This window comes from Nicotiana attenuata, chromosome 2 (assembly GCF_001879085.1).
Source record: "Nicotiana attenuata strain UT chromosome 2, NIATTr2, whole genome shotgun sequence".
NCBI classification, from domain to species: Eukaryota; Viridiplantae; Streptophyta; class Magnoliopsida; order Solanales; family Solanaceae; genus Nicotiana; species Nicotiana attenuata.
In genome coordinates this window covers 59136772-59151337 of record NC_031990.1, presented here as the reverse complement: position 1 = coordinate 59151337, position 14566 = coordinate 59136772, and the positions used below count along the sequence as shown (strand labels likewise).

At 38.7% G+C, this 14566-nt stretch overlaps 1 protein-coding gene across 1 annotated transcript; it reads right to left on the bottom strand.

Annotated features, from left to right (window-relative positions):
• On the bottom strand, positions 11857-13472 carry LOC109222994 (protein SUPPRESSOR OF K(+) TRANSPORT GROWTH DEFECT 1-like). The gene is made up of 3 exons (XM_019387269.1): positions 12767-13472; positions 12299-12652; positions 11857-12131 (listed from the first exon to the last, which is right to left on the bottom strand). The coding sequence occupies exons 1-2, from the start codon at positions 13108-13110 to the stop codon at positions 12337-12339; spliced, it is 660 nt and encodes a 219-aa protein (XP_019242814.1). The 5' UTR covers positions 13111-13472; the 3' UTR covers positions 11857-12131; positions 12299-12336.

Sequence of the window (14566 nt, the reverse complement as noted above, 5' to 3'; positions counted from 1 at the left end):
GTACATGTATTCAATTTTGTTCGGCGCGTCAAGAATCATGTCACGCGTACGTGTACACAATTAATCACGCTTTGTTAATATTAAGAATATTTGGCCGAAGTTGCGCGAACGCATACCTCAATTTATTTGGGAAAAAACATAATCATGTCACGCGAACGTGTAGATAATCACGATAATAAATTAAATGCGTGCCTAAGTATTCTACGATCGAATTATTTTTTTACTTCGGGATTATTGTGAGGCATAAGAATTATGGAAGTTGTTGTGAAAAAGATGTGTATGATTAGCCATTGCTTCATTAGCAAGTTCAATTGTCTTATTAAGCTAGAAGGACACGAATAACCTACCAATTTATAAGACGAGCTAACTTTACTTGTTATTATTTCGGGACCGATGTAAGTTGGCCCATTTGAACAAATGAAGATATTAGAAGCAATTTTTGAGAAATCAAAACTAACGAACTCATGCAAATTGTGCGTCTGCCCATTTGGTCATTTAACTCACCTTGCCCAATTGTCCTTAATATTGAAACATCATTTAAAACTCAAAATTCCCAAATTAATGTCAAACCCCGAATCTGGTTCCTTGTATTCCCTACTATCTACTAATCATAAAAGTCCAAAACTCAATTCTTAGTCCCAAACCAATTTCAGTAAGCTCAAACAACAAACTTCATGTTTATTATCTAACAACGAAAGCTAACAAAATGTAATTCTAATAAACAGTAATTCAACTTCAATTAACAAATTATCATTAAACATGAATTGATATTAAGGCTAACAACATCCAGTAGCCAACAAAACAGTGACCAACAAAATGGGGTAGAGCTTATTAAATCAAATCATCTATAAATCCGCTGAATTAGTCACAAACATGAAGACAGTAGACGAGAAGAAAGTGATCGAAACAGACCTTCTAATAGCTGAAATATAATCTTCAACACATAAGGAGCAAAAATATGCTAAATCTTTCGTGCAAACAAACCACGACCCGAGATCCGCGTCGGAAACCTTGAACTTAACTCAAAACAAATACTCGACCGAACGGGGGTGGTCTTACATAGTTGAAGTGAAGCTCTGTTCGTCGGCAAATGTGGTGCGACAGCGACTGTTTTGGGTTGGGCTGGGCATATATCAGGTATAACCGATAGCCCGAACCGAAAAAAGCTTATTGGGATATCAATATAGGGTTATTGGGTTAACGGTTCGGTAATGATTTTATATTTTTTGACTATTGGGTTATCGGTTCGGGCCACAGTTTGCCCAATTTCTTAACGGATTAACCGATAACCCAATAAGATTTAATAAAATTAGGATTTTACACTTAAGTATATAAATACATATAGGGCTTCATTCTCTCTTTTTCTCCCAATTTTCCCGGCCACATTCAAGATTGAAGTTTCCAGTTCACTCTTCAGACTCTGATTCAATTCTTGAACAGTTTTTCTTCAAAATTCAAAGTACAATCACATTCTTAGAATCATAGCGTAAGTTTGTATTCCAAAATTACTTCTTCGTTAAGAACAAATTTCATTCTTTTCTTTTGAGTTTTACAGTAGAGTCCGATAATAAAAATATAGGATTTTTGATTGTTTTCGATTCTTTATTTTGTGCTCATGCTTTAGTACTATGTTTGTACTTATTAATTTTAAGGTGAAATTGCTACTACTTTGTATTGTTATTAATGTATTTGGACAACTGTTGTTGATGAATTAATACTATTTCAGTTGTGTTTGGACAACTGTTGAATTACTAGTACACTTGTTGCTCTTGCTACAATTGGACTCTGGAAAATGACATTAATCTCTTGATTATGGTTTGGCAGGAAACAAAAAGTTGTAATTCATGTTCCTGTTAACTAATGTTTCCAGTGAATTGGAGATGGAATGCTTGTGTAGTTGTAGTATCAATTTTGAGATTGCACAGGTCATGAATTTGTCAAAATGAAATATGCTTCAAATATTAGTTGTGGCTAGAACGCAGAATTGGGTAGTATACTATATGTGAATTTTCCCTTTTTTGCTTAACTCGAGTGAATTGACTTCTCTTTTTTGCTCCACTCTAGATTGAGTTATCTTATCGGGTAAATCGATAACCGAACCGATAATAAACGACAACCGATTAACCGATAACCGATAACTAATATCTTATCGGTTTGGTTACCGGTTTATCATAGTTGTAAACCGATAACCGATATGCTAAACCGATAATATTCATAACCGAACCGAACCGACCGATGCCCACCCCTAATTTTTTTAGGAGAGGGGGGGGGGGGGGGGAGGGGTTTAGTGCTGCATTTTAGCTAGTTTTGGGTGGCTGTTTCATCTGGGTTTCATGAATATTATGGAAGAAGAAAGGGATTTTATTTTAAGGAGAAAAACTAGTGATTTTTGCTAGATATTTTCCTGTACCAGCAATGAAAATAGATGTATTTTATAATTGTTTCATGGCTACCCTTTAGGTTATGAGTATAAGAAGGCTAAGAGAAGAGACTGTAAAAAAATTGAAGAAAGGTGCGGCTGACTCTTCTCTTTTCTATTCTGAGTATGTCCGTTGGGTTGGAGGAATTTCTTTTAGGTGGTGGGCGGCTGTTTTGAAGGAGTTGAAGGGTTTGGTGGCAGTGGTATTTTTCTGGGGTGGAGTTTGGCGGTTTGGCAGAAAAAATGGGAGGGTCGTTCAGCCTTCGGAGTTCTCCCCTAATTGAAAGAGATGAGAGGTCCTCCTTTTCTCTTCTAAAGAAGACCTGGTCCATGTATGAGTTCCTTTGTCAGTCTTCAAAACTTCACCTTTACTTGGGCCAACACTTTTTATCAGGCTAACACCTAAAAAGGATCCTCATGGCTGCTCCGCCAAACTTCGAAGAGGCCAGTCTACCTACAGATCACCAAGGTTTAACGGCCAATATTGGGATATCATCTGTGATGAACCCTTTGTACCTACCAAGACCGTTGGAGACCTCGCAGCGAAAAATCCTAAAACTAGAAAGGAATATAATAATGTTGATCGCAAGTCCATTGAGAAGAACTTTCGGGCTAAGAAAATTCCTGTCTCTGGGATTGGTCCTGATGAATACAACAGGATTTCAGCATGCCAATCTGCTAAGGAAATCTGGGAAGCTCTCCAAACAGCTCATGAAAGGACAACCCAAGTTAAGCAATAAAAGATTGACATGCTGACCACAGAATACGAGCTCTTCAAGATGAAGGATGACGAATCCATCCAGGATATGCATACTCACTTCACCTCCATCATCAATGAGCTTCATTTTCTAGGAGAAATCATTCCAAGAAAGGAACTTGTAAGGAAAATACTTAGTGTCTTGCCTAGTTCCTGGGAAAGCAAAGTCAATGTTATCACAGAGACAAAGGACCTGCAGAAGCTAACCATTGATGAGCCTATTGGTAATCTGAAAACCTATGAAATGAAGAAGAAGAAGGATAATGAGAGATGAGAGCCCAAAAGGGAGAAGAACCTAGTCCTTAAGACATACAACAGTGATTCAAGTGGTGAGGCTGTTGATATGGCTTACCTGGCAAAATGTTTCCAGAAGATGGTTCGTAGGAATAGAGGCATTCCAAAAAATGGGAGCTCCAGCAAGATAAAAGGTTATGACCTATGTCATAAGTGCGGTAAGCCAGGACACTTCATCAAGGATTTTCCTCTCCTAAAGAAATATATGTACAAAAACAACATTGACAAAGCAGCCAAGAGGAACCCGATTCCTGATAAATGTTTTAAGAGGAAAAATGCCACTGACAATGTTGTGAAACAAGCTCTTGCTGCATGGGGAGACTCTTCAAGCGAGATAAAGAAGATGATGATCAAGGTGATAGCTCCATGATGGCAGTGGAAAGTGAAGTGGCTGAGTATGAATCCATTTTTGCCTTGATGGCGCAGTCTGATGATGATGGAGATAGCGATGATGATGATGAGGTAAACTTTCTATATGTTCAAAGAAATCTAAAGTCTTATTCTCTGAAAAAACTTATGTCTTTCGCAAATATTTTAATTGATGCTTATCACAGTCTTATAAATGATAAAGATGCATTAACGGTGGAACTAGGAGAAGCAGAATAGTCTAGAGATGATCTAGTAATCGTTATGGTTGATTTAAAGGAAACAATTGAGTGCTTGGAGAAAGAAAAAGTTGCCTTAGCTGAAAAGTTGCAAACATAGAACATGAGAGAGATGATCTAGTGGTTGTTGTGGTCCATCTAAAAGAGACCATTGAGTGTGTTAAAAAAGAGAAAGAAGTTTTAACTGAGAGAGTTGCTAACATTGAGCATGAGAGAGATGACCTATTTGTAGTGGTGTTAGACCTAAAGGAAACAATTGAGGAACTTAAAATGGGGAATAGACATGGGAACACTCAAAAGGGAAATGAAGTTGCAAGTTAGGCACTTCTTAAGCTTGAAAATGAGTTAAAGTCAGTGAAATCTAGTCTGTGTGATGAGCTTGAGAAAAACAAATAAATTCAGGAAGAACTAGGAAGAGTCAAGAGTGATCTTAAAAAATCACTCAAGTGGACCTGGTCCTCTGATGCTATCACTGCCATGTACACAAATAATGGGGGAAACATGCAGGGAATTGGGTTTCAAAGGAAAAGACTCCTTACAACCCTCATAGCAAGTACGTCACTGTACCTAACAATTGGCTATGCACTCACTGTGGTAACACTGGGCACTTTAAGGAAACATGTGAGGCCAGATTTCAATCTCAACAAAAAAATAAAGTTTTTGCTGAAAAAGTAACTACTGCTAGGGAACCCGGTTCTTCACATAAAAAACGTAATGCCTGCTTGGACCAAAAGATCCATCATTCACCCCTTTCCTCATTACAAGGGACCCAAACTTGTTTGGGTTCCTAAATCTAACCCTTGATTTCCTTTTGCACGGAACAGTGAAAGGGAGCGGCCAACAATGGTACTTGGATAGCAGCTGCTCGAAGCACATGACTGGAAGTACAAATGATTTCCTTTCACTAAAGGCCTTGCAGGAAGGGAGTGTATCCTTTGGAAATGACAAGAAGGGATAAATTCGGGGAGTTGGAAGGATCAGGAAGTCTCTTTCTCACTATTGAAAATATATACTACGTGAAAGGGTTAAAGTATAGCTTGCTTAGTGTTTCCCAAATCTGTCACAAGGGAAACAAAGTGAAATTTGTATCCAAAATATGCACAGTCACAAATCTTGTGACTGGTGAAGTGGTGTTAGTGGCCAAAATATAAAAAAACACCTATGTTGCTAACTTTGAGTCCTTGCAAAATGGGGATCTTAGCTGTCTGAGCGATGTTGATGATAATAGTGAGCTATGGCACAGAAGGCTAGGTCATGTAAGTTTTACATTGCTGAACAAATCGGTCACGAAGGACCTGGTTCGTGGTCTGCGCAAGTCAAGCATCAAGGATCACAAAATGTGTGATGCATATGTAAAACGGAAAGCAAGTCAGATCCTCTTTCAAGCCCAAAAAGGAAGTTAGCACCTTAAGGCCACTTGATCTCCTCCATATGGATATATGTCGACCTATGAGGGTGCCAAGTAGAGGAGGAAAGAGGTACATATTTGTCATAGTGGATGACTATTCCAGATTCATTTGGACTCTATTTCTCAGAACCAAGGATGAAACCTTTCAAGTGTTTGTGGCATTTGTGAAGAAGATCCAGGTGAAGATGAGCCTTAATGTAGTATGCATCAGGTCTGACCATGGGACAGAATTTGACAACGCAAAATTCGATGAATTCTGTGCTGAAAATGGCCGCACTCACAATTTCTCAGCTCCAAGAACACAATTTCTCAGCTCCAAGAACACGTCAACAAAATGGTGTTGTGGAAAGGAAGAACAGTTTACTTGAAGACATGGCAAGAACAATGTTGATTGACGGTGGCATTGTAAAAGGGTTCTGGGCAGAAGTCGTCAATACTGCATGGTACTTGGTGAACAAGTGCATGATCACGTCCCTTCTGAACAAGACACCATATGAACTGCTGAACGGAAGGAATCCCAAGCTGACACATTTGAGAACATTTGGTTGCAAATGTTTTGTCCTCAACAATGGCGAGGAAGCACTCGGAAAATTTGATACCAAAAGCGATGAGGGAATCTTTCTAGTCTATTCGTCACAAAGCAAAGCCTACAAAGTATATAACAAAAGAACTCAATGCGTTGAGGAAAGCATACATGTGATCTTCAATGAATCTCATGACCCATGTGGAAATTTGAATGATAAGAATGATCAAGACGGAGAACAATCAATTGTTCCTGGTGAAGTCATTGACATGGCAAATAGAAAGGCTAATATGATGAGAGTCACGTTGAGGAATCAAATGAGGATGGTGCAACCATATCTCCAACTGATGGAGAGGAACCTGGTCCATCAATCACAACAACTGAAGCTGAAAACAAAGTTGTCGATGTTGTTCAAGGGACCCCACACGTTGAGATGAGAAGCAATCAAGGTTCACCGTCAGAAATACCTGGACCTTCTCACAACGAGGTTCAAGTTTCTAACTCCTTCTCACAACGAGGTTCAAGTTTCTAACTGGAAGCACAAAATTTCACACCCCCTTGATAACATAATCACTCCTCTTGATTCAGTAATTCAAACCAAATCAAAGACCAGAAACTCACTTGCCTTCTCAGCCTTTCTCTCTCAAATAGAGCCCAAAAATATCAAAGAAGCATTGAAAGATGCAGACTGGATTATAGCCATGCAGGAGGAACTCCATCGTTTTGAGAGGAACAAGGTATGGCACCTGGTTCCTCGACCTGCAGATTGAACTGGTATAGGAACCAGGTGGGTATTCAGGAACAAACTTGATGAGTTTGGAAACACAACAAGAAACAAGGCAAGGCACGTATTTGAATGCTACAATCAGGAAAAGGGATTGATTGTGATGAAACTTTTGCTCCAGTCGCTCGAATTGAGGCTATCAGAATTCGTATTGCCTTTGCATCACATATGGAATTCACATTGTTCCAAATGGATGTCAAAAGTGCATTTCTGAATGGATTTCTAAAAGAAGAAGTCTTCGTCAAGCAGCCTCCTAGATTTGAGAATCATGAGCATCCTAACATTTTTAAACTCGACAAGGCTTTGTATGGGTTACAGCAGGCTCCCCGTGCTTGGTATGAAAGGTTGTCAAAATTTCTTCTAGAAAATGGCTTTACAAGAGGTAAAAGCGACAACATTTTTTTCCTGAAGAAACGAGGAAAGAACCTGCTCATTATGCAAGTCTATGTTGATGATATCATTTTTGGAGCAACAGTTGACTCCTTATGTGAAGAATTTGCAAAACTCATGGGAATGAGTTTGAAATGAGTATGATGCGGGAAACAAAATTTCTTCCTGGGTCTACAGGTGAAGCAATCTCAAAAGGGGACAATGATAAGTCAGCAAAAGTACATGAAAGAGCAGTTGAAGAGATTTAACATGGAAACATAAAAAATTATTGACACTCCCATCACCACAGATACTCGTCTAGACATGGATGAACCTGGTTCCCATGTAAATCAGACCATGTATAGCAATACCATAAGGTTACTTCTGTACCTCACAACAAGCAGACTAGATATTGTTTTTAGTGTGGGTCTTTGTGCTAGGTTTCAATCCAATCCAAAGGAATCTCATCTAAAAGCTGCCAAGAGAATCTTAAGATATCTTAAAGGAACACAGGACCTGGATCTCTACTATCCCTCAGGGGATAATTTTGATTTAATTGGATATGCGGATACTGACTATGCTAGCTATCTGGTGGACAAAAAAAGCACTTGTGGCATGGCACATTTTTTGGGTTCATGTCTGATTTTATGGGGTACAAAAAAACAAAACTCAGTGTCCCTCTCTACTGCAGAAGCTGAATATGTGGCTGCAACATCTTGTTATGCTCAACTGTTATGGATTAAGCAGCACCTGAAAGATTTTGGTGAGTTCTCTAAGTGTGTGCCCTTACTATGTGACAATACCAATGCACTCAACATGGCCGAGAATCCAGTCCAACATAAGAGAACTAAGCACATTGATGTGCATCGCCACTTCCTCAGAGACAACATAAGAGAACTAAGCACATTGATGTACCTCCCTTCACCATCACTTTCACTACTATTCACATCAAAACTTTAAAATCTCCTTTTTCTCTTTTCAAACCAATATTCTCTCCTCTTCAACTCACCGCTTCCTACCATGTCTGAACACCAAGAAACCCCAAATGTTCCAAATCACCCCAATTGAGTCTTCACCTATTAAAACGCCAATCATAGAATCCTCACTCACCACCACAACCAGTCAAAACCCTAAGGCAGAGTCACCACCTCCCTTTGTCTCCTCTCCTACCCAATCGAGTACTGGTTTTCATCGAAATCGCAAAACTTCAACTCCTAAGAAGTTTGTGGCTATGAACTTTCCTCCTGCCTCGCCGAAAAAAATGGGTGAAAAGGATACAGTTGAAGAAGAGTAAAATCAAGATACGTCCAGTCTTCTTATGGAAGAAGGCTCTAATGCAGACCAAGCTATTGGTCCTATCAATGCTGACTCAACAATGCCAGTCCCTAGTCTTGAGTCGACAGGTAACGCTCCTTCTTCTCCTGCATTTTCCCTAGAGTTACAAGAAAAAGAAAAAATAGAAAAATGTTGTTTATAGCTGTTGAAGAGGTTGTTATCGAGGAATGTGAGAATGTGTCTAAGCCTTTGGAGGAAGAAACTAAGATTTTAGTGGAGAATAGGGAGTTGTGCCCGTTTAACCATCAGCACCGGATAGTGCTACTAGGGAACCTAATGAAGGACCTAATCCTTCCTTGGCAGATCCAACTCAAGGGTCCTCTCAAGAACCCCAGGTCAGTACTGATCCTGCTCTCTCTCCTCATTTCTATGTTGAGCCTCTGTATGTGGTTGTGCCTGAGATGAGATCTATATCTGGAGAAGAAAATGGGATAGTGAAGAGGATTCCGATGATATGCCAATTGCTAGCTTGGCTAGGCGTAGACCATCAAGAGCCAACTCCTAAAAGACCTACTACAAGGTTGCAAAAGAAAGAGGCTCTTGAGTTTGCTCTTAAGAAAAGCCAAGACAATCAAAGGAGGAGGAAATTGGTGAAAGATGGGAAGGTTATAAATGAGAAAGTAGTACCTGTTGTCACTGTGGATGATGAAGCGAACGAGGAACCTGGTTCCTTGACTCGCAAGCGCTCACAGAAGCACTCTATCTCCAAGTCTAAAGGGGGATCGTCTGTGAGTGCTGAGAATCTGAACAAGTTTGATGGTGATATCTCTGGAGAAAAGTTAGTGGAAGAATCTGGAGAAAAGGTGATGGAAGAATTAGTTAAAAAGGTGTCTGAGAAGACAATGTTTTTGAAGTCTGCTGAGAAGGGAAAGAGTGCTCATAAATCAATAAAATGGAAGGTTGATACATACGAGGAACCTGGTTCCTCCAAGAAGGCCAAAGTTTATGGTTTCCAGAGTGCTGGGAAAGAGAAATTGAAAAATCAGAAGGTTTTATGGGGTCGTACATTTGTCCCTGACACTTTGGAGATTGATGGAATGAAGCAATTGGGTGAAATTTGTGAATTTCAATAGTGGACACACTTGTTCACAGGTGATGCTCCCAAAGTGTATGAGGAGGAAGTGCATAGTTTCTGTGCTGACTTCTTCACAGTTGAGGATGACCATATCTGCATGATGATGAATGGGGTCGACTTTGTGATGGACTCTGCTGTGCTGGGATCTATTCTGGTGTCCTGCTGAGGAATTTTCTTCGATTCAAGGCTCTGCTCTTCAAACTTTAGAAATGCTATCATGAAGGATTGGGCAGTCCAGCAGAGGGAATGGGTACACAAGAAGGGCCTCCTTCCATTGTACCAATTGCTCTTTGAGATGGTGATCAAGGTTTTTCTCCCTCGTGCTGAGAGAAGGTCAATTACATCTCGAGCCGACCTGGTTCTCATGGAAGCGCTAGATGGCTTCACAACCATCAACCTGGCTGGCATTATGATAGAACAAATGTAGAAGTTGGCAGAGTCTAAAAATGGTAACCATGTTGGTTCCTTCTCACCAAGTTGTTTGAGTTCTTCAAAGTCCTTTTATAAAAAGCTAAGGTGCGCACTCATAATCAAACCTTCTCCAAAATCACCCTAGAGGAATGTGAGTGCATTGATAAGGTTGGAGGGGTTGGCAACACTTCTACCATCTCCCAGTTGATCAACGCCCAAAATAGCGCTAATGATCAGATCAGAAAGTTGAAGGCAAGGAATGCCATTCTTGAGGGTCAGCTAAGTCAGCTCCAGGAGGCACCTGGTTCTAGTAGCTCTCAAAGCACAAAGGTTGACCGTCTGACCAAGGAGAATGCCGAGCTCAAGAAACAGGTTGAGGACCTGAAGGAGAAACTGCTCAATGAGGAGATGTCAGTAAACGCTCGAATGGATATAGTCCTCAAAACCCTAGCCTCTTCCTCTAAGCCTTCCCCTTCCAGTGCTCCTAGAAAGTGTCCCCTTCCAGTGTTAAGTCTTAGTATATGTCTTTTGTATTAATTTATGATGATGCTTTAACTGGTACTTATGTTTTTCTGTTATGAATCTGTGGATGTGTTAGTAACATTGAAACTGCTCCCTATTTAAGATCCAAAATGTTAATGAAAGCTTCATCCTTTTATTGTGTATACATTGCTCATATTTTCTGTTTTTAGTCATGTTGTACGCACACATGTGGCATGAGTTAACTAAGTTGGACTTCTTTTTGCTTAATGCTTGCTACTGATCTTTTTTATGATGCCAAAAGGGGGAAAAATAATTGAGGGGGCAGGATGGGGAATAGATTCAAGGAGAATATAGGAAATGTGAATGTCATTCTGGTTCTTAGGGGAAACTTGAATTATAACTTTGTCATTATCAAAAAGGGGGAAATTGATAGGTTATATGTGTATCCCTGTATGTTTTGATGATCTAACAAACTTACTGTTAAGAACCAGATAAAGAACCTGATACACATCCTCAAGAACTTAAAGATCAACAAGTCTCCAGTTGGGGACACAGTTCAGCTCTTCAGGGTCAAAGGAACAGCAGAGGGAACAGATGGCTACCAGTTCCCGAGGAGACTGTACAAGTCAACTGCCCCAGCTGTAAACTTGCTACCTGCACATGCTATAATATAGAAACAATGCAGCAATCAACTTTATGGGGAATGCCCTTTACCTAACTTGCTTACATTATTAAAAGTGATGTCGCAAATGAATAATTGACATCAAGAAAGGTAAAAACAAATCACTTGCACACTTAAGAATTGATCAAGAATTCTCTCAAGTCATCTATCAATCTTGCAAGTGACTCTCAAGGGCATCAAGAACAAAAAATAACATAACAACGGACCAATTCCCTGTATCGTGTTATCACATGTCCTTGGTTGTGGTGTACCTTTGTTAAAGCACCTTACTTGTAATTCCTACTTAGCTTAGTAAGAAGCATTGTGTAGGAAATCTTTGTAAATAATAAACCCTTGTGTTTGTGTCTTGCTAGAGTTAGTCGAGTTGTAAAGTCTTTGTAGTAGAGTTATTACAAAGTGGCTTGTAATAGTGTTGTTACAAGTTAGTGAGGGATTAAGAGGTTAATTCCTAGGTTACAATAGTTTGTAATCTAAAGTTTGTTCAGTAGTAAAGTTAAAATCCTAACAAGGATCTGGGAGTTTTTCACGTAAAATTCCATTGTGTCATTTACTTACTGCAGTTTGCGTGTGTTCTCTGGGAACTAATAGAGAACCTAGTTCTCTATATTGTTTGGTGGACCTTTAATTTCTATCAGTTGGGCTGTAATTCAATTAAAAATAAATGAAAAAAATAAGAATATGAAATATATATAATAAGTAGCGCATAGTGGGTGATCCAACCGCATTAAATCGATCGTTATATAAAATGAAGCTTTCATTGTTACGTAACAACGAATTTAACAATATAATAAAATAAAACTTAAGTAACAATTACAATATACATTTTATTTAAAATAAAAGTGCAATACAATACAATAGGTAATGACGACTGCCCAAACAAGTTGTAACCAAACAGGAGAGGCATATTTGGCTGTCTTCACTCTATTGATTTGCTTTTAATAAACCATGACTTTGACCAACAACTCGTTAAAAATCCTTTCTTTTCCCTGCATGATGGACAGACACGCATGAATTCTTAGGAAGAGTTTGAAGAAGAAGAAGAAGAAAAAAGTACTTTTGACTAAAGTCTTGAAATACTGATTATATGCTAAATAATTTTAAATAACTGGAACTCAAGTAGACGGGCAAAAACTTGGTACCCAAATTTTTTTACCTAACAATCGTGGAATTAAGCACATCCTTCAACTTGGACTATTTAGGATCCTCACCATCTTCTCCATCCTCAGGCTTTGTCTTGTCCCTTGTAGCCATAGCTGCATCTCCTCCACTCGGGCTAGGACCACTCCCACCCTCATCCAACATGGCTCGAATCTTCTTGGCCCGGTGCAAATACTCGTTAAATTTCATAGTAATGGCCTCCTTTATCTTAGGGTTCTTCTCGTACTTTAAATAGGTTTTGAAGTACTCCAAAGCGTTCATGTAAAGAGAGAATGCTTTATTATAGTTACCATCGTTGTCCTCTTGCACAGCTAGCTTCACATACACAATTGCTTGCTCCTTGAATGAGCTATACATCTCCGATCATATTAAGAATTTTGTACAATTACAAACCCAAACAGAAAACTGAATATAGCTTAAATAGTAGGGTGGAAACTGGTTGTCACCCCCATTAAATTTTTACCTGAAAGGAACGAAGTTAAGCTCAGCCGTCAACTCGGACGGCTCTGGATCCTCTCCATTTTTTCCATCCTTGGGCCTGGTAGCTGCATCCCCTCCACTCGAACCTGACCCGGTCCCACTATCATCCATCACTGCCCGGATCTCCTCAGCGCGATGCAAATACTCAGTAAATTTCTTATTAATGGCCTCCTTAATCTTAGGGTCCTTCTCGTACTTTAGATGGGTTTTGAAGTACTCCAAAGCGTTCATATAAAGAGGAAATGCTTTTGCATAGTTACCAGCGTTGTCTTCTTGCACTGCTTGGTTCACATACTCAATCGCTTGCGCCTTGAAATTGCTATACATCTTCGATCATGTACGAATAATACAATTAACAAAATCCAATTAGAAGAAAAAAGAAAGGATCGGGTTCAATCTCCGATATTAGAATGCCTAGGAACTTATAGCTGGATCGTCAGAAGTGGGAAGATTGAAATTTCTATGTATCTTTTTTAGTTTGCAGCTTGGGGTGCACTTTGTGTTTGTGTGTATATTTTGTGAAGTGGATTTGGAATTGAAATCCTTGATATAGGGTTTGGATTAGAGGTATTATTGAAGACTGGAATTGTGAGATATGGGTAAGCTCTTCCAGTTGAAAATTTCTGTTTCAAATAATATAAATTAAGCTTGTCTCATGACTAATGCGGTAGGAGAACGTGCCCGCAGGTTCATCTATAACAGCATAGGGTTTCATGGATTATCCGGTTCATAATTTCATTCTTATTTAAATTTAAAAAATAGTGTTTCATGTTAGTTGAAAATGATTGCAGGCTAAAATTTTATAATCTGATCATCATTGAACATAAATTGAGGTTGTTACCTTATGTTTATTTCAGATTCTCTTTTGTTAATTATTTTAAATTTTTAATAAACAAATAATGATCTGATAAATAAAACGGCAAGATAATCCAAGAAAATATACTAAAGTAATTAATAAGAAATTTTTCCTTTCAAACAAAATTTTAACGACTAATTCTATATTCTTCTAAAGATAAATAATTCTGTTATATAGAAATTTAGTGTTGGATAAAATTATAGAGTAGTATTTAAAGTCTTAAAGTCAACTAAACATAAATTGATAGAGTTCTAAAGAAATACATTTTGGTCCAAATAGTTTCTTATAGGAAACTTCGGGTGGGCCTGATTTTGGGCTGTGCTTTCTTTTGTTTATTATTCATACCTTTTAACAAAACAAATAATGATCTGATTACCAAAAAAAAATAAAAATTCAAAGGAAATATACTAAAGTAGAATAAGTATTATTCCTATGAAGTCAAAATAGTAACCGACCATTTTATTATATCCTTCTTGAGCTAAATAATTCCTTTATATAAATAGTTTCGTGTGAGATAAAATTACAATATTTAAAGCGTTATAGTCAGCTAATGATTTAGTTTTCTAAAATTATAATATTGCTTGTCCAAGACGATTACTTGATGGTTGCTTGCTCTATGGATTGGGGATGAAAGCAGGTGTATGGATCCTGCCGTATGTTAACAATTAGGGGTCGAAATAAGTTATACAAGGATTTTAATAGATGGATTAGTTGTATACGGTCAACCCGATTTTGCTATTTGATCGAGTCAAAAGAGTTGCATCGGAGTAGCTTCATAATGAATCAGACCCGAGCTCGAAGACGAGGCATCGACTCTAAAGATCGAAGTGTCCGTTGAGACCGAGGCCAGCATCAATCGAGATTAAGTATGATCAACTTCGAGTGAAGTGCAATAACGGAAAGGCGAGATATCCGTAACCGGTCGAA

Excerpts from the sequence above, each read along its gene's own strand:
- LOC109222994 (XM_019387269.1), bottom strand. The coding sequence starts at position 13,110 with ATGTATAGCAATTTCAAGGCGCAAGCGATTGAGTATGTGAACCAAGCA. Across the intron at positions 12,653-12,766 it reads CTTAACTTCGTTCCTTTCAG|CTCATTCAAGGAGCAAGCAA; the intron begins GTAAAAATTTAA and ends GGAGATGTATAG.